We start from the raw sequence: 18,549 nt of genomic DNA on the forward strand, positions 1-18,549 counted from the left end.
GGGGAAGTGGCTGCAGCTGGGGCCACGCCCCAAACAGATTCAGCTGGCCTGTATAAAAAGGCTGGGAGCCAGGAGTTCCAGAGTCTCTCTCTGCATTCAGGGAGAGAAGGGCCTGGCTGCAGGGAGCTAGACACAGGGTACCTGTAGTGGAGCAGGGTTGGGGAACTCCAGCCTGGAAAACCCCAGGCTGCGGCCTAGTCTTAGGCCAACAGGTACTAGGGGGTTACAGAGGGCAGCCCAGGGCTAATCCAAGGCAGCAGGTCCAAACCCCCCTTGCCAGTGATGAGTGGCCTATACTGCAGTCTGCCCCAGGGAGCGGGGACCAGATCCCTTGCACTATATGCCACCAATAATATAGGATAAATGATGACAAACAAAAAATTTTTAAAAAGACCGTCTTAGTTTGAGTGAATTTTGAATTTGAACCTGCCAAGTAGGCAACTGATTTTATTGTAGTTATTCAGCTAGTCTCTACACTTTGAATAGTTACAGTATGGTTTAACATTATCAGAATATTAATGATCTATAAGTTAGAGAGATTCACTTGTTTGATTTATGATGGTTTTTTTTTTTTTAAGATATTATGCTTATTGAGTGGTAAATGCTATTTAACACTTTCAGTAAGTTGATAGTGGGACAAAGTTCAAATGCACCATTTTATGAACGAGTCAACATCTCTATACCAGACTAGATTAGATTTTATATTATGTGTTGCTAATTGTTACAAGCAGCTCCTGAGAGAAACACTAAGAGTAATCTATCCCGGCAATAGTAGCGAAGTTCCTTGTACTATCACTAATATGATAAAAAACAGCCAACTTATTATTTTGTTTACTTACGTGCAAAGAATTGATTGGTCCTCACGGTCTGCAAAACAAAGAAGAAAGAATATAGATTGTGATTTTTTTCTGATATTTTGTTGTAATTGCAAGCTACAAAGTTATATTAAAAGGACATTCAGAAACTTGAACTTTTTGTAATTTAGCAATCAAAAAAATCAAAAAAAAATCAATTATGTTTGATGGTGTGGTCTTTAAGTAGCATCCTGAAGTCATTTAATTGCGGGAGGGAGAGGGAGGAGGAGAGATGTTTTTCAGCTCTTTGTTTATTTATAAAGGGTCTTCTTTTCAGCGAGAAGAGAGACTGACTAGTCAGGGAAACAATTAAACTGTCTATACAGAAAGCGCTGGCCAGTGCAGACTAAACTAAAATAAATATTATATACAAAATTATTTTCATTTTAGTAATCCATTTTTTTTAACTATATAGTAGTCTATTTTCAGAGAGAAAATGAAACTAGTTGAAACTTTTAGTGTTTTATGTTCCCTACACAGTGTCCCAGATTCACTGGCTACAAACAAGATTTTAAGTACTTGGAAAAAGCAAGAACGTCTGCAGCCAATATGATAATTCCCAGCTACAGCTTTTTCTTGTGAACATGGAAGCTCATAAGTGCTGTTTTAATTCAGTTTATTCAGAAGAGAGAGAGTTGCCAACAGGATGCCTAGCTAGATAGAGAACAGAACTGAACTGTGCAACAGGATACTGCTCAGCACACAATACACACTACTGTGCGTTGAAAAGATTGCCTGAAGGACATGCACTATTAACTGTGAATGGTTCTCTTGTAAGTTACAGCATCTTTACATACTGCATTTCAATATATGCTCCTTCTACTTTAACAGCTCTTCTGAAAAATACTTCATAAAGTTTTCTGGTCTTTCAGTTAGTTAAAGAACTCTTTCTCTCCCCCCCCCCCCCCCACCTCCTCCCCCCACCCCCCCCCCCCCCCCCCCCTAACCCCCCCCCCCCCCCCACACACACACACACACACACAGCCTTCTCTCAAACTGGTTCTATCGCCATCTGCATAATGATCACTGAATAACTGGTAGTCATCTACTGCAAACTCATGAGGGAATTTCAGTAGAATTATTTATTTTTAATGGGTAATTGTTAAGGTTAAGATTTTTATCATGGACAGATCACAGGCAATAAACAAAAATTCACAGGAGCCTGTGACCTCTCTGTGGCTTTACTAAAAATAACCAGGGAGCAGAGCGGAAGGGGGCGGAGGGGGGGCACACATGAATGACAGCTAGAGCACCACCACCATAGGAGGGGGAGCGAGCTAGCTCGCATAGCGCCGGCTCTGGAGCTGGCCACAGGTGCACAGCTCCAGCTACAGCCACAGGGATGTGTGCACAGCTGCAACCCTGGCCAAAGCCACAAGGCAGGGGCGTATGGCTCCATCTGCGGTCCTAGGGGGCAGTGCACAGCTCCAGCCCTGGCAGGAGAGTGGGTGGCACACAGTCCTGGCTCCCGACCCAGCTGTGGGGTAGGGGAGCAGAGCCCCAGCCCCAGGGGGCACAGTCCTGTAGCCCCATGTGCAAGGCAGGGGTGCACAGTCCCAGCTGAAGCCAAAGAAGTCACGGAGGTCCGGTAAAGTCACAGAATCTGTGACAACTGTGATCTCCATGACTAAATCATATCCTTCGTAATAATAGTGAATTCCTCTGCAAACAAGTCAACCTTATTTTGTTTGAACGTAAGGTTCAAGACTAAGGGATATACCCCTGAGCCTTCCAGAATAAGACCAATTCCATGTTTCAAGGGTCCTCATTATAAGGTCCCTTTTCTGTCCTTCAAAACAAGTGATGTGCCATTCTTTAAACCTTTGAGATCTTTATGAATTGCTGGCCATGCATGACACATTAAGTAGGGAGACTCAGAAAAAAGCATCAAATAGCAACTGATCACTGCTGTTCTCTCTAGGAAAACAGTTCTAGACTTGAAGCACTAAAGGTGGACAGGCAGGACGACAATTATGTTGCTGTGAAACATGTGATTCCTCCCTTCCTGCCATCCCTCCTCCCCCTAGAATCCAATGATTTCACTTAATGGATTTGAAGTCTAGACACATGGTATTTTTTTTTAAAATGGGATATCACAGTATAACTCAACTGTATCTTTGCTGCAAGAAGCAAAGTAAAATTTTGTTGGGTTTGGATAGTTTTGGCCAACGATTTTTAGGAGCTAGACTCCAAGATACTACTAAGTATGGAGGAATATGAAATCAAAACCCAAATCATATAAACTAATTTTATAAAGCTTTCATGTACCAACTAGTACCATTACAAGTACTGAAGCAGAATAGCCAGCTGTCTCCTCTAAAAAGAGACTCAGGCAGGAGGGAGCAGTTGACCTGTTTTCTCTGTTACTCAACTAGGATATACACAACACAAGAAACCAAAAAGGGTCCTTGGAACTTTTTCCATGACAGCCTGCCCACCTGACACCCCCCCCCCCCAAGAAAAGGGAAAAAAAAAAAAAAAAAAAAAAAAAAAAAAGAGGATTGTTTCATCTGTATATTTGAGTTATAGATTTGCCTTCAGACCCTTCCTGCAATAAAACATACGTTACTCAGAGATTTAGGAAGCCCAGATGTATATTGCAAGTCATTAGGGGTAAGAGACCCATTTCAAAACTGTAATTAGAGAATCCGTAATACACAGGGCTATCTGCAAAAGACTGCTAAGAGGTAATCCAAAAATCTATTGTTTATCTTTCATATCTATTTTCTGTGAGACAAAAGATGGTGAGACCCCTAAACTGCTTTTGGAAAGTGTCGGACTAAGTACCTGGACTAGTCAGCAGCTTTAGCAGACCTACTTGCATATCTCAATCAAGGTTTACTGGATTGGGAGGCTACTACACAGGCTGTGAGACTCTGCAAATTGCAGTTCCCATACCTAAAGAAGCTGAAACCAAAACCAAGAAGTTAACCAGGGACACTTGCCCTTGATTTAAAGCTAAGTGACTCCTTAAGGTTGAAAAAGTAAAAACAAGCACCAGTCTAATCTGATTGAACTTGACTGCTTGTCTGCCATATACTGAGTGTGGTTTGTACATTAAAGTATTATCTGCAATTATAGAGGCATGTGGCTTTTCTTGGCAGTGCATGAAAAGTTACAGCATGTGGGTAGAAATGTATCTCTGTATACAGAGAAAATGTTCAAACCCCCAAATCAGGATGTGGATTTTCCAGTGTGTGGGGTGGGTTAGAAATGCAGTAAATCACTAGATGTCTACACAGAATAAAACTGATATCCCCAGTGAAAACTAAGTATGAAAGAACTTTGAAGTCTTTAAGCTCTGAAGTTTGAGTTTTGAAAAGACAAGACAAAAAATATAACTAAATTGAAGATGTGAAAACACTACTTGGAAATATCTGCCTGATTTACTTCAGACTTCCCAAAAAATTGGCATATAGCATGCGTGCAACATTTCAGGCTACAGGAAGATTTTTATTTTTTGTCCAAGGGTGGTGAAAAGTGGTCTTAAAATGGTGGACTTAAAAAGTGGTCTTAAAACTGCTAAGTGGTACCACAATGTAGAACAGCTGTTGGTTTTCCTAAACCAGTTCTCTTCTAGCTTCCATTCTATGCTTCATGTCCCATTCCTTTGCTTCGGTCCTTGCAAAAGTAGAAGCCTGTACCTAGTACAAACACATCTTAAAGTAAACACCTCCCACACCAAGTACGAGGATGGTTGTAAAGAAAGTTTCAATTTAAAATCCTGACAATGCTCCTGGTTGAAAAACACATGATTTAAGAGCTCGAGGTGCTAAATACAGTATTTAGTGTCTCCTTGTATTTGGTTCTTTGCTACAGCCACTGAACAATTCCAGTAGAAGGGGATCAAGCAGTGCCAACTGGTTTGCAAGAATAATTCTAATGTACTGTTTGTGGCAGGTTGGGATGGGAGATATCGTTCTCTAATTCTAGCCATATTCAGTGTATCAGGAGCAAACATTAAAGTGAAGGCAAAATATTAGGTATTAAAAGCAACATCAGATGCACAAACAGATACATAGCATGACCCTTCTTCCAACCATTCCTTATGAGCCCAAACAGGACCTGTATTGCCCACCAGGGAACATGACTTTTACCAAGTGACCATGTGAGGCATACTTTGAAATTACAGGCCCAATTCTGCAGACACTCGCAAAGTTTGGTAATTTTGGGACTACTTGTATTGAGTTGGCCAGATGTGCGCTTGCAGGACTGGGACTCAGACTCATAGACTTTAAGGTCAGAAGGGACCAGTATGATCATCTAGTCTGACCTCCCGCATGATGCAGGCCACAAAAGCTGACCCACCCCCTTCCCTTGACTCAGCTGTTGAAGTCCCCAAATCCTGTGATTTAAGGACTTCAAGTCACAGAGAATCCTCCAGCTAGCAACCCCCGCCCCATGCTGCGGAGGAAGGCGAAAAACCTCCAGGGCCTCTGCCAATCTACCCTGGAGGAAAATTCCTTCCCGACCCCAAATATGGCGATCAGTAGAACCCCGAGCATGCAGGCAAGATTCTCCAGCCAGACCCTCTTTGACCATTGATACTATTTACCCGCGATGGCACGCTGTTGATTGACTAAAATCACGTTATCCCATCAAACCAGCTTATAACTCAATTGCAAATGGAAGACAGAAAGACAGAATCACTAACCATACCGGAAGTGCTCCTGCACTCATTGTGACTAGCACTTGTATTTTCAGTGCTCTGGCTACATGGATGATCCATGGAGAAACAAGATATACAGGAACAGTTACAGATCAGAAAAGGTCTCTGCACAGATGGGTATGTTAATTAGCAGAAGCATAAGAATGGTCATACTGAGTGATATCACCGGTCCATCTAGCCCAGTATCCTGTCTTCTGATAGTGGCCACTGCCAGATGCTTCAGAGGGAATAAACAGAACAGGGCAATTTCAAGTGATCCACATCCCCTGTGGTCCAGTCCCAGTTTCTGGCACTTAGAAGTTTAGGGACATCCGGAGCATGGGGTTGGATCCCTGACCATCTTGGCTGACAGCCATATCTGCCATGAACTTACCTAAATTCTTTTTTTAATCCAGTTCAAACCCAGTTTTGGCCTTTACAACATCCCCTGGCAACAAGTTCTACAGGTTGACTGTACATTGTGTGAAGTACTTCCTTTTGTTTGTTTCTGACTGTTCATTTCATTGGGTGACCTCTGCTTCATTTGTTATGTGAAGGGGTAAATAATACTTCCCTATTCACTTTCTCTAGACCACTCATGATTTTATAGTCCTCTATCCTTTCCCTCCACCCACCCATCCCTTTTCTAAACTGAACAGTCCCAGTCTTTTTAATCTTTCCCAACATGGAAGCTGTAATATATCCCCCAATCATTTTTGTTGCCCTTCTTTGCACCTTCTCCAATTCCAGTATATCTTCTGGTGCCCAACACTTATCTCTTTTGACTGCTGCTCCATAGGGAGTGGATGACTTCAAGATCTCCTTCTTGAGTGGGAACAGCTAATTTAGATCCCATAATTTTGTATGGATAGTTGGGATTATGTTTTCCAATGTGCATTAGTTTGCACTTAACACTGAATTTCATCTGCCATTTTGGCACCTAGTCACCCAGTTTAGTGAGATCCCTTTAACTCTTTGCAGTCAACTTTGGATTTAACTATCTTGAGTATTTTTATTGTCTGCAAATTTTGCCCTCTCACTGTTTACCCCTTTTTCCAAATCATTTATGAATATGTTGAATAGCATAGGCCCCAGTACAGATCCTTGGGGGACACAGCTATTTACCAGTCTCCATTCTGAAAACTGACCATTTATTCCTACCCTTTGTTTCCTGTCTTTTAAACAGTTACTGATCCATGAGAAGACCTTCCCTCTTATCCCATGACTCTTTGCTTTGCTTAAGAGCTTTTGGTGAGGGATGCTATCAAAGGCTTTCTGAAAATCCAAGTACACTATATCCACTGAATCACCCTTGTCCATGTTTGTTGACTCCCGCAAAGAATTCCAATAGATTGGTAAGGCATTATTTCCTGTTACAAAAGCCATGTTGACTCTTCCCCAACATATTATATTCATCTGTGTCTGATAATTACGTTCTTTACCATCGCATCAACCAATTTGCCAGGCACTGAAGTTAGGCTTACCGGCCTTTAGTTGCCAGGATCACCACTGGAGCTACATTCCATTAGCTATCCTCCAGTTATGTGGTACAGAAGCGGATGTCAGCGATAGGTTACATGCCACAGTTAGTTCTGCAATTTCATATTTGCATTCCTTCACAATTCTTGGGTGAATATCATCTGGTCCTTGTGACTTTAGCTTAATTTATCAATTTTTTCCAATACCTCTTCTATTGATATCTGAGGAACTGTCTCAGATTGAGATATGTCACCTAAAAATAATGGTTCAGATGTGGGGGATCTCCCCCATATCTTCTGCAGTGAAGACCTGTACAAAGAATTCATTTAGCTTCTTCCCAATGGCCTTGTCTTCCTTAAATGCTTTATCAGCACCTCATTCCTCCAGTGGCCTGGCCTCACTGACTCTTGGGAAGCTTTATGCTCCTTTCTATTTTCCTCATTAAGATTTGACTTCCAATTTCTATAGGATGCCTTTTTGCCTCTAACCATCTCTTTTTACTCTGCTGTTTACCCATGTTGGCTATTTTTGGTCCTCTCACTGTTGGGGGGGGGGGGCAATACATTTAGGCTGAGCCTCTAGGATAGTCTTTTTAAATGTTTTCTCCACGCAGTCTGCATGCATTTCACACTTGTGACTGATCCTTTGAATTTCTGTTTAACTAGCTTCTTCATTTTTGTGTAGGTCCCCTTTTTGAAGTAAATGCTACTGGGGGGGGGGTTATTTGGCATCCCCCCCAAGGATGTTAAATTTAATTACATTATGGTCGCTATTACTGAGTAGTTCAGCTATATTCACCTCCTGGACCAGACCTTGTGTTACATTTAGAACTGAATCAAGAATTGCCTCTCCCCTTGTGGATTCCAGGAGAAGCTGCTCCAAGAAGCAGACATTAGAGCAGAGAATGGTTGAAGGCCAGAATTTCTAATGAACTACTTCTGTTCCTCATTCAAAGTACAGTTCAGTAATCTTTAAAATTAACTGCCCTCTCAAAAGGTTGTGGAAAGTGTCTAGACACCAACGACTACCATGTACCACCACAACTAGCTAAACGAGAAATTCTTGGAACCATTTTAAATGCATCCCATTTTAGATTAATCTCAAATAAATATCACAATGCTGATATGAGGCATGTTACTATTTTTCCCCATCTGAATAAATCAATACAGCTATTCTTTAAATAAGCTTTCAACAAGGCAGTGGTTTCTGTTACACAGAAAAAGACATATTGCAAGTGTACAGAGTATATTAGCCACAAGCAGAAGTTAAATGCTACAATTTAGCAATACTTTTTGATGACATTTTATGGAAGGCAGAAATGCGAGGTATTAAATATTTATAGGACAGTTTGAATGTCTGCACAGAGTAGAATGCTTATAGCTAAAGATCTTCTTTTTGTAGTGAAAACGGGTTCTAGTCATACTCATGCTGCTGTCACCAACAAGAGTAACAACTTTAGGGAAAGCAACCAGACACTGAATTGGTGTTATAGCCATTTTGATGCAGAATTGAAAAAGGTAGCTGTGCTGCCAATAGAGTTACATATCCCATGAGAAATAGAAATCTTATACAAATGTGAGCACACTGTCACAGATACTCCAGAATTTCATTAGTTTGTACTGACAACTAAAAGATTAGAAGTTTCTGAAATTTACAAGCTTCCTACAATGGCTAGACAAAGACTTGTGTATTTTTTGTGATTTCAGTAGCTAAATCCATGTGCCAAAACAAGACTAACAAAGAAGAGATACCACTAAAATCTGAATGCTATTGTATTAGTTTTTAGAATTAAAAACTGAATGGATGCCAGTTCTGTTACTCATTTACCAGTGAGCTAGTGGCAAGTATCTTTCAGTTCTAAAATAAGTGAAGCACTTTCCAGTTTGACGTTATTTTCACTACAGAAAGTAATTTGTTGATAACTACAGTACTCAGTTGTATAGTAATCTTTAGTGTTTCAATAGCAAAGGCTATAAAAAGCAGGCATTTGTTTTTTAAAAACTACACATAATGGCAAGACATTGATCTATTCAAATTTGCTGCTGCAAAATATATTTAAGAGAAAAATTTCTGCCAGACTAGCTATTACACATTGCTTTAGAACGTTAAGTAATCTCAATTCAAAATTGTAAAAAAAAAAATCTAAATTGCGATTTACTATTTTGATTTTACAATCTAAACTAGTGTTTAGATTACTGAAAGTGTCCCAGAAAACTAAACTTAAAGCACAATATAGAAGAATGCATTTTCACTCCACTATTGTAGATATGCCACAAAATGGCATGTCTGCAAAACAGCGGCAAGCTTCCAGCTGGAGCTCTTGAGTATGTGACTTGTTACACATTTGTATTACAATTTCTTTACTTGTAAAGTAGTATTTATTTACTAGAACTCTGAAATCAAGTAAAATGATCCTACAGCTACATTTTCCCATTAAAGTAAGAAAAATTGACAATTTCAAATTTTATTTAGGCAAGTCTTGATAGATCCCTACTGCATGTTAAAAGCAGTGGTAGTTGGAAATCAGCACTACAGATCTCAGTCTTTTTAAGCAAGGATCTACAACACATACCTTTCAGTATTAGAATAGATTTTCATAATCTACAAGAAGGATTGTAAAACCTTACCATTCCGTCAGAAGTTGACATTTTACAATCTTTCTTGTAGATTTTCATAATTTATTTTAATGCTCAATGTTCAAATGACATTCCAGTGCAGTTAGTCTCTTGTAGTTGGCTACGGTGGCTTAGGTGAGAATTCATGTAAAATTCTTCAGTTTGAAGGAAGACAATTAGACTTCAGACTGTAAAATATACAATTTGGGGATTCCCTGCCTCCCCCTGTAGAACAGATAAGGTACAACAAATAGTTTCTAAAAATATTTAGGATTATGGTCATTTTTTGCCACTATTTTTTCCTAACTTTATTTTTCATCATTTTACAGAAGTCTTCTCCTTCAGAGAGTGTCACAAAGGATTACCATCTTTCAAAATGGCTACCACCTCCCATTGTTCTCAAATCAGAATGAGGCCACAGGTTGCCATCAGCTAAAATGCCCTCTTTTAAAGTGTCAATCACTTCCCATGATCCACAACTAAGCTCCTTTCAAAGAAGATGGTAGCCCACTATGCAGTCAGGAGACACTAGCCACTTTTGCTAGGGCAGCTTTTAGCTTAAAGCTCATGCAAATGGAAGCCATTTTGAAATGGCAATTCTTTGCGGTATTCCCCAAAACAGAATATTCTTCAGCTTTGTTACCTAGTTGATGGGAATGGAGCAACCATTAATCCTAAAAATGTTTCTTCAGTTGTATATGTACAGCTTCATTGTATGAGAAGTTTGAACTATTTTGTTAGTGAAATTATACAGGGTTTGATGTCTAGTTGTTTGTAAAGTGCAGTGTGACTTTTCCCCTTCCCAATTCTTGGTTAGGAAACACAGGGAATAAAAAGAATCCTCAGTTTATTCTACCCTGGCTGCTTCTTCTACACCAGAGGCCCTCTGTTGGGCAAACGAAAAACCCAAAAACTGACTCCTTGCCATCTGACTCTCTACTTAACCTGTACCACTCCCCCCACCCCCAGTCTTTAACAGTGGGGTAAAAGCAAAAAGAAAATCCAGGCTAGGCAGGGACAAGGCTGACATTGCATGGAGGGGATTCAACTGCGGGCCCATCAGGAGTAGCCAGCTGAGCCCAACTCATTTTCCACACAAGGAGTAACGAATTTTCCTGTAACACACTAATAAAGTTTATCTAGTTAAGGAGTCTATTTGTAGAATTCCTCTGTTTATTCTAGGACAGAGTTTTCCCTCCTCCAGTTTTGCATTCAAACAGTCCTCTATACGAGACTCCGAATATCTGTTTTTAATAGCAACTGTTCACGTTACAAATTATTTCAAGAAATGCAGTAAGATTTTTATCTGCCAGTTTCATGTTTTCAGTTAGTTCCTCTTACTATTGGGAGAAATGTTTATTTAAGAGCTATGACCACAGTAATGCCTGATTCAGCACCATGGCAGTCATGTGAAACCAAGTACTATAGTTTCTAGTGCTATGACTGGTATTTTAGAAAAGCATCCTGTAGATGGATTCACATGCTTTTCAGAATGGCATGGTTTACCAGAGGTGGTTTTTACAATTTTTTTTTTTTACCACCACCCTGGGGAAGGGGGGGGGGGGAGTTTAGTCCCAGTTTAAGGCATTTTGCTATTTTAAAAACTGTTTCATTAATGCACATCATATTACACTTCATTTTAGTTTCATAAATTTGGAGATTTGTACAACCCCAAATTAAACATAAAACCACAGTGGGTGTAACACGAATATGTAATTATAATATTGACCACCAGAGTGTCTATACATTTTGGTTCAGTATTTTCTCAAGGAAGTTTTATAGGTCATGACTCATTTCAGTTTTCAGAAGTCAAAACCATATGAAAATAATGCACACTGTTGTAGGCTTGAAGCATTATGCAATCAGAGGCATGCAGAGTTGCAGACTACCAATCCAGGTCCATTTTGGCCACACGCATTCTGTAGCGAAAGACCAACTTCGATGTAGTGGCTAGACTGAGCCTATGCCTCAGTTTTGAATGGATGTATCCGAAGTTTGAAAAGATTGAAAGATTCACTGAAGTTCTGCCTTGTGAACACTCTCAATCCCGACGTGATTTTTAACATATGTTTCCAGGCAAGTTGAATGTTCCATCAGGTCTCACCAGGAATTTGGAGGTTTACAGATCCGGGGCATTCTTTTTACCAGGCTCCAGAGTGATGGTGATTACAAAAATGCTTTTCTAAATCTACAACACTTTTCATTAAATCACTTGGGTGTAGGGTCTTGTCCAAGTAGACAAAGCCAATGTGACGCACATCCATACGTAACCAAAAGTCATCTTGTTCCAAATCACTTCATCTTTTGCATCTTTTTCTTATTGTCTGTCAGGTAAGCTCAACACCACCATACAGTTCATTTGCTAATGTCTTGGCTTCTCTTGCCAGTGTAGCATAGTACTTTCCAGTCTATTGGTCTCCAATATCAACCGCTGATATATAAGCCAGTTTTCCTTATCTGCTACACTTAGCCATTACTGGCTTATTGTGCACATTACTCCAGCCATCTCATATGAATGTAACTGTTTTTCCATGTAATTCTTTGTGTGCTTCCACCCTCAAGCCATCAGGAGTTGCATCTAACAGTTCCCCGCTACCTGCTTTCAACTGGGTATTTATAGCCTGGTCTTAGGCAGCTGAGCATCCAACAGAAAGGGGAATATTACAGCCATTAAAAAAAAAAGCCATTTTCAAGTCTCTTTTGTTTCACCTCTGGTATGGTTTTTGTTACATACATATCCATTTGAGGTTGAAAAAAACTGGTACTTCTTCCTCCTTGTCTGCGGCCAGCCTGGATCTCTCATTCTTTTGATGTATTTGGTAATGGCAATGCAGTATTACCAGTACCTTCATCCTCAGAGTCCGATTCTAATATTCATGTGTTTAGCCAGTCAGTGGTTCTAGTGTCTTTGTTCTTCCCACTGCATTCTGCAAAATGTTTCTTTATAGCGTCTGCCTTTCTACTCACTTTCTTTGCTTTTTCTGCATCTAAGACTCCGTCATCTTCACGAACTTTCTCAAAATAGCCATGAATTGGGACAAGTCGTCTTCCACCTTTGCTCAGATTGAAATATTTTTACTTGAGTCACTGTACTCATGGAGTTCAGCTGCAGCAGTTGTACTTCAGCCAGCCAGATCAAGGAACAGACTAGTGCCTTAACTATTCAGTCCAGTTTACCTCAAACTGGAGCTGAAACATCTGAATCTGGGAATTCCCCTTCTTTGTTTAGCAATGAAAATTACATGTTTTGTTAGCTAACTTTCATTGCTAAACAAAGAAGGGGAATTCCCAGATTCAGATGTTTCAATTCCAGTTTGAGGTCGTCAAGACAATAGCATACCGCTTTAAGTGGAGGGGTTTTTTTTATTTTATTTCCTTTAAAATTAAAGGGACCATATTACTGCAAAAACTATTATCCAATTGTTAAGTATTTTTGTTAATATATTCCAATAAACCAGCAAAATTAGGGAAAATAACTTTAAGCTAGTAGTTACGAGTGCCCTGTCCTAAACTAGTTTTTCCCCAGGAAATTGCCAACCCTGAATATATGGTCAGTCACGAACTAGATTTGTAATGCTTCAAAACTGTATAACTTGACACTTTGCAAGGAATATTGAGTATGGTGTAATTAAAACATGTAGATGCCAATCTCCGTAGAGCTGTGTGTGACATTTTATACAAGCTGTAAAATGAGCTATTTGAGTGTTTGGTGGATAACCATAATCTTCAGGTTACGTTCAATACATCCTGAACTATGCAATGGCAGGATACGACACTGCACAAAAACTTGGCAGCTCTGGCTGAGATAGACAGGAATGTTTATGAAACCTGCTAGGGTTACTTAAGTGCATGGAGTACCACAAGGTGTCTGATGTGTGCTGGATGGTGCTAGGGTGCCTGTGTGTTTGAGGGAGTATGGACTGATGATAGACACCTGAGGATGCTGGATGTAGCTGGGTGGGGATGCTAGATGAAAACTACAGGCAGGGTGATGGTGTCTGGGGCTCAAAGGGGATAAGAGGTACTGGTATCAGTACTGGGCCCCTGACATCTTTCTTCCTCCTCTCAACTACCCTTTCCCTGCAAAAAGAAGCAACGGGAGAGTGGTGAAAGGGCAAGAAAGGCTTCATGGCAGCTAGCAGTGGAAGTACCACAGCAACCCCTGGTGGCACAGCTAAATGCTTAACATCTCAGAGGGTCTGTGGGAATGCAGATAGGGCCCTACCAAATTTTTTTTTTTTTTTTTTTTTTTTTTATAATGGAGATATCCCATCTCCTAGAGCTGGAAGGGACCTTGAAAGGTCATCAAGTCCAGCCCCCTGCCTTCACTAGCAGGACTAAGTACTGATTTTTGCCCCAGATCCCCAAGTGGCCCCCTCAAGGATTGAACTCACAACCCTGGGTTTAGCAGGCCAATGCTCAAACCACTGAGCTATCCCTCCCCCCCCAAAAAATCATGGTCCATTTTGGTCAGTTTCACGGTCATAGGATTTTTTAAATAGTAAATTTCATTATTTCAGCTATTTAAATCTGAAATGTCATGGTGTTGTAATTATAGAATCATAGAACTGGAAGGGACCTTGAGAGGTCATCAAGTCCAGTCCCTTCACTCAAGGCAGGAATAAGCATTATCTAGGCCATCCCCAACAGATGTTTGTCCAACCTGCTCTTAAAAATCCCCAATGATGGAGATTCCACAACTGCCTAGGAAATTTATTTCAGTGCTTAACCACTCTTACAGTTAGGAAGTTTTTCCCTAATGTCCAACCTAAACTGCCCTTACGGCAATTAAAGCCCATTACTTCTTGTCCAATCCTCAGAGCCTAAGGAGAACAATTTTTCTCCCTCCTCCTTGTAACAACCTTTTATGTCCCCTCCTCAGTCTTCTCTTCTCCAGAAGAAACAAACCCAATTTTTTCAATCTTCCCTTATAAGTCATGTTTTCTAGACCTTTAATCATTTTTGTTGCTCTTCTCTGGACTTTCTCCAATTTGTCCACATCTTTCCTGAAATGCGGCACCCAAGACTGGACACAAATACTCCAATCAGCTCAGAGTAGAGCAGAAGAATTACTTCTTGTGTCTTGCTTACAATACTCCTGCTAATACATCCCAGAATGATGTTTGCTTTTTTTCAGCAGCATTACACTGCTGACTCAGATTTAGCTTGTGATCCACTATAACCTCCAGATCCCTTTCCTCAGTACTCCTTCCTAGACAGTCATTTCCCATTTTGTATGTGTGCAACTGGTTGTTCCTTCCTAAGTGGAGCACTCTGCATTCGTCCTTATTGAATTTCGTCCTATTTACTTCAGACCATTTCTCCAGTTTGTCCAGATCATTCTGAATTTTAATCCTATCCTCCAAAGCACTTGCAATCCCTCACAGTTTGGTTCTGCAAACTTTATATGTGTACTCTCTATGCCATTATCTAAATCACTGATAAAGATATTGAACAGAACCGGACCCAGAACTGATCCCTGCGGGACCCCACTTGTTATGCCCTTCCAGCATGACTGTGAACCACTGATAACTACCCTCTGGGAAAGATTTTCCCACCAGTTTTGCACCCACCTTATAGTAGCTCCATCTAGGTTGTATTTCCCTAGTTTGTTTATGAGAAGGTCATGCGAGACGGTATCAAAAGCCTTACTAAAGTCAAGATATACCACATCTACCGCTCGCCCCATCCACAAGGCTTGTTACCCTATCAAAGAAAGCTATCAGGTTGGTTTGACACGATTTGTTCTTGACAAACCAATGCTGACTGTTATTTATCACCTTATCTTCTAGGTGTTTGCAAACTGATTGCTTAATTATTTGCTCCATTATCTTTCTGGCTACAGAAGTTAAGCTGACTGGTCTAATTCCCCAGGGTTGTCGCTGCCACCAACAGCAGTGCAGAAGTAAGGATTGCATGGTATGGTATTGCCACCGTTACTTCTGTGCTGCTGACAGGGCGCTGCCTTCGGAACAGGGCACCTGACCAATAGCCGCAGCTCTCCAGATACCCAGCTCTGAAGGCAGCACAGAAGTAAGGGAGGCAATTCCACACCCCAAAATAACCTTGCAACCCCCCCCTGCAACTACCTTGTGGGTCAGGACCCCCAATTTGGAAAAAAACACTGGTCTCCCCTGCAAAATCTGTATAGTATAGGGTAAAAGCACACAAGACTGTTGGGGGGGGGGGGGGGGGACAGGAGACCAGATTTCATGATCAATGATGCACTTTTCATGGCCGTGACTTTGGTAGGGCCCTACAGGTAGAGCTGCAAAATGCGTGGGGAACCATGCAAGATGTGTGACACTTAGCAGTCCTGCTAAAATGTAGTATGCTGACAAGATAAGAATTCATCTCAGTTTCTCCTGCACGAGCAATAAATCCTTCAAGCTTATTGTTAAGCCCTTTGTGGGACTGGTGGCTAATAAAAGGCAAGAATTAGGAAATATAACTAGTACTGAATTAAGGATGGATTCTTTTCAGCCCTCAAGAAAGCAAGATAGTCAAAAACTTTACACATCACAGTGTGAACCCACAGAGACCTGATAACAAAATGCAGTAGAACCTCAGAGTTATGAGCTGACCAATCAACCTCCCCTCCCCCCATTTGGAAATGGAAGTATGCAATCAGGCAGAGATACCCCCACAGCAAATACAGTAGTGTTAAAGTTTAAAAAAAAAAAAAAAAAAAGGAGGAGAGAAAGCAGCATTTTCCAAAGCTATATTAACTGAATGTTCAGTTGTAAACTTTTGAAAGAGCAACCATAAGGTTTTCTTCTGCGTTACGAACATTTCAAAGTTACGAACAACCTCCATTTCTGAGGTGTTCGTAACTGAGGTTCTATTGTGGTAAAATTATTTTTTTTTAAAAAAAAAAGTTCAATAAGCTTAGCTAACAATCAAGTGTTTTCCATTAGCTTTCTATTTGGATTTGAAGTGAACTGGAAGTTTGTTTCAGCAGAACAGAATTTATATTACTCAGTTCCTGTCTGCAGCAGATTTTGGCAATGCTCTTGTATGTTGCCTCCCTTCCCGCACTAAACAAATGCTTTCTCTTCACTTATTCATTCCTCACATTATGCACCAGTGTCTACCTTCAATTTCCAATAGGCAGCTGGACAACATGTTGCAACAATACACAAAAAGACTCACAAATTCCTCACATAAGGCTTGACATGCAGCTGGTTCTGTGTAGGCAGAAGTGCAAAATGGCTACCAGGGTAGAAAGGATTGTGGGACTCTTGTGATAAACCAGAAAAACAAAAACAAAAAAAAAAAAAACACGATCATGGAAAATATTTGGGATTTTAATCATAGATTTAGTATGTCTGACAATAGGTGTTTTGCATTCTTTACAGAACATGGAGAGAATGCTGTGTGGCTCCCTCCCAGTCTTTTCAGCCTAACAGCATGTTATGCTGCTTGCTACATAGCGTGGTTTCCATTTGAGAAAGTGAGGCTATCCAAAGGAGAGACTGCTAGAGTTCCTTGTTCATTTAATTTTCAGAAAGGAGTTTGTGCTGTAATTTTAGTTCTAGTCTTCCAAATCCTAGGAAAACGCTTTCTTCCCAAGAAAAAAAAGAACAGGAGTACTTGTGGCACCTTAGAGACTAACAAATTTATTAGAGCATAGGCTTTCGTGGACTACAGCCCACTTCTTTGGATGCATCCGAAGAAGTGGGCTGTAGTCCACGAAAGCCTATGCTCTAATAAATTTGTTAGTCTCTAAGGTGCCACAAGTACTCCTGTTCTTTTTGCGGATACAGACTAACACGGCTGCTACTCTGAAACCTTTCTTCCCAAGGACAGACTTACAACAGGTATTGAGCATTACTCTACATTTCTAATCACTAAGCGACAGTAGGCCCTAAAACCATAGGCCATATCAGCCTTTGATTAACCTAAAGTAGTTAGTGGTAGGCATAACTACTGTTTACAGATGAAAATTCTCCCCAGTTGAATTAAAGTCAGTCCTATGACATTAATGCTAATTTAATATTTAACAAAAGAACAAGGAAACAAGATGAAAAAAAGTGTAAATATAGCAAAATACCCCCCCCCCAAAACCACGATGGACCTTGGCAAGCACTAACACTCTTCCCTCCCCATACACAGACCCGAAATACCAGGCCTCTTATTCTCCTGAGCAACCTGAGACATTGCTTTGAAAATTTAGCTTTAACCTACTGAACTAACTGCCATATGAAAAATCCCACACAGTGACTACAAATAAGGTATAGCTAGGGTAAACCAGCAGTAAATTTTGGGAAGAGGAAGAAGAATAAATTGAGTTATTGATGAATACAAGTGCTAGGTAACATCCCCAAATTGGTGCTACTATCTCAAGATTAGGCCAGTCCTCCATTTCCAATTAAATGAAAAAACACTGAAAGTCAGCAATTAGATGTGTTCTGTAAGTTTTCCTGTACCTTAAGTAAAACCCAAGTCCCAACCCCAACTTTCATTTCCTCACTGATTCACTTTTCAGCAGCATAGCTGGCCCTGCATGTTGTATAAAAACTGGGGCTGAGCATTTCAAAGCTGCCAAAGGGATTTAAAAGCCCTATTCCCACTGCACTGAGCATCTAAGTAGCTTTGAAAATCTCAGCCTAGAGATTTAGTTTTAGGCAAACAAACCGACTAGTTCCTTCATCACACTTATCTATGTGATTCTGTTGATGTAAATAGTTTAGTTATATGGAAGTTTAAAGTTTAGTGCACAAATCAGCATATATTCTGCTGCTCTTTCAACTGTTCCTGCATAATGCTAGCAAGTGAAGAAATTAAAGTAATGGAAGGGAAACAAAAGAATGGGAATAGAAATGTTATGTCTGTACCTTACAGGCTACAACACTTTTCAAAAGCGCTCCTATGTCACCAAATAATAAGCACCGTGTGTTAACCTCGTGGTGTCACAGCACAGGACACTGTGCGATGAGCCTTCTCAGGGATG

At 40.4% G+C, this 18,549-nt stretch overlaps 1 protein-coding gene across 6 annotated transcripts in view; it reads right to left on the reverse strand.

The window, feature by feature from the left end:
• Positions 1-18,549, reverse strand: part of MYH10 (myosin heavy chain 10) — a 154,808-nt gene that overhangs the window by 98,630 nt on the left and 37,629 nt on the right. For all 6 annotated transcript variants that reach the window (XM_034790037.1, XM_034790036.1, XM_034790035.1 and 3 more), the window contains one exon: positions 840-867. In XM_034790037.1, the coding sequence (XP_034645928.1) occupies positions 840-867 (28 nt within the window). The remainder of the gene's footprint in view (positions 1-839; positions 868-18,549) is intronic.

This window comes from Trachemys scripta, chromosome 14, assembly GCF_013100865.1.
Source record: "Trachemys scripta elegans isolate TJP31775 chromosome 14, CAS_Tse_1.0, whole genome shotgun sequence".
Classification (NCBI taxonomy): domain Eukaryota; kingdom Metazoa; phylum Chordata; order Testudines; family Emydidae; genus Trachemys; species Trachemys scripta.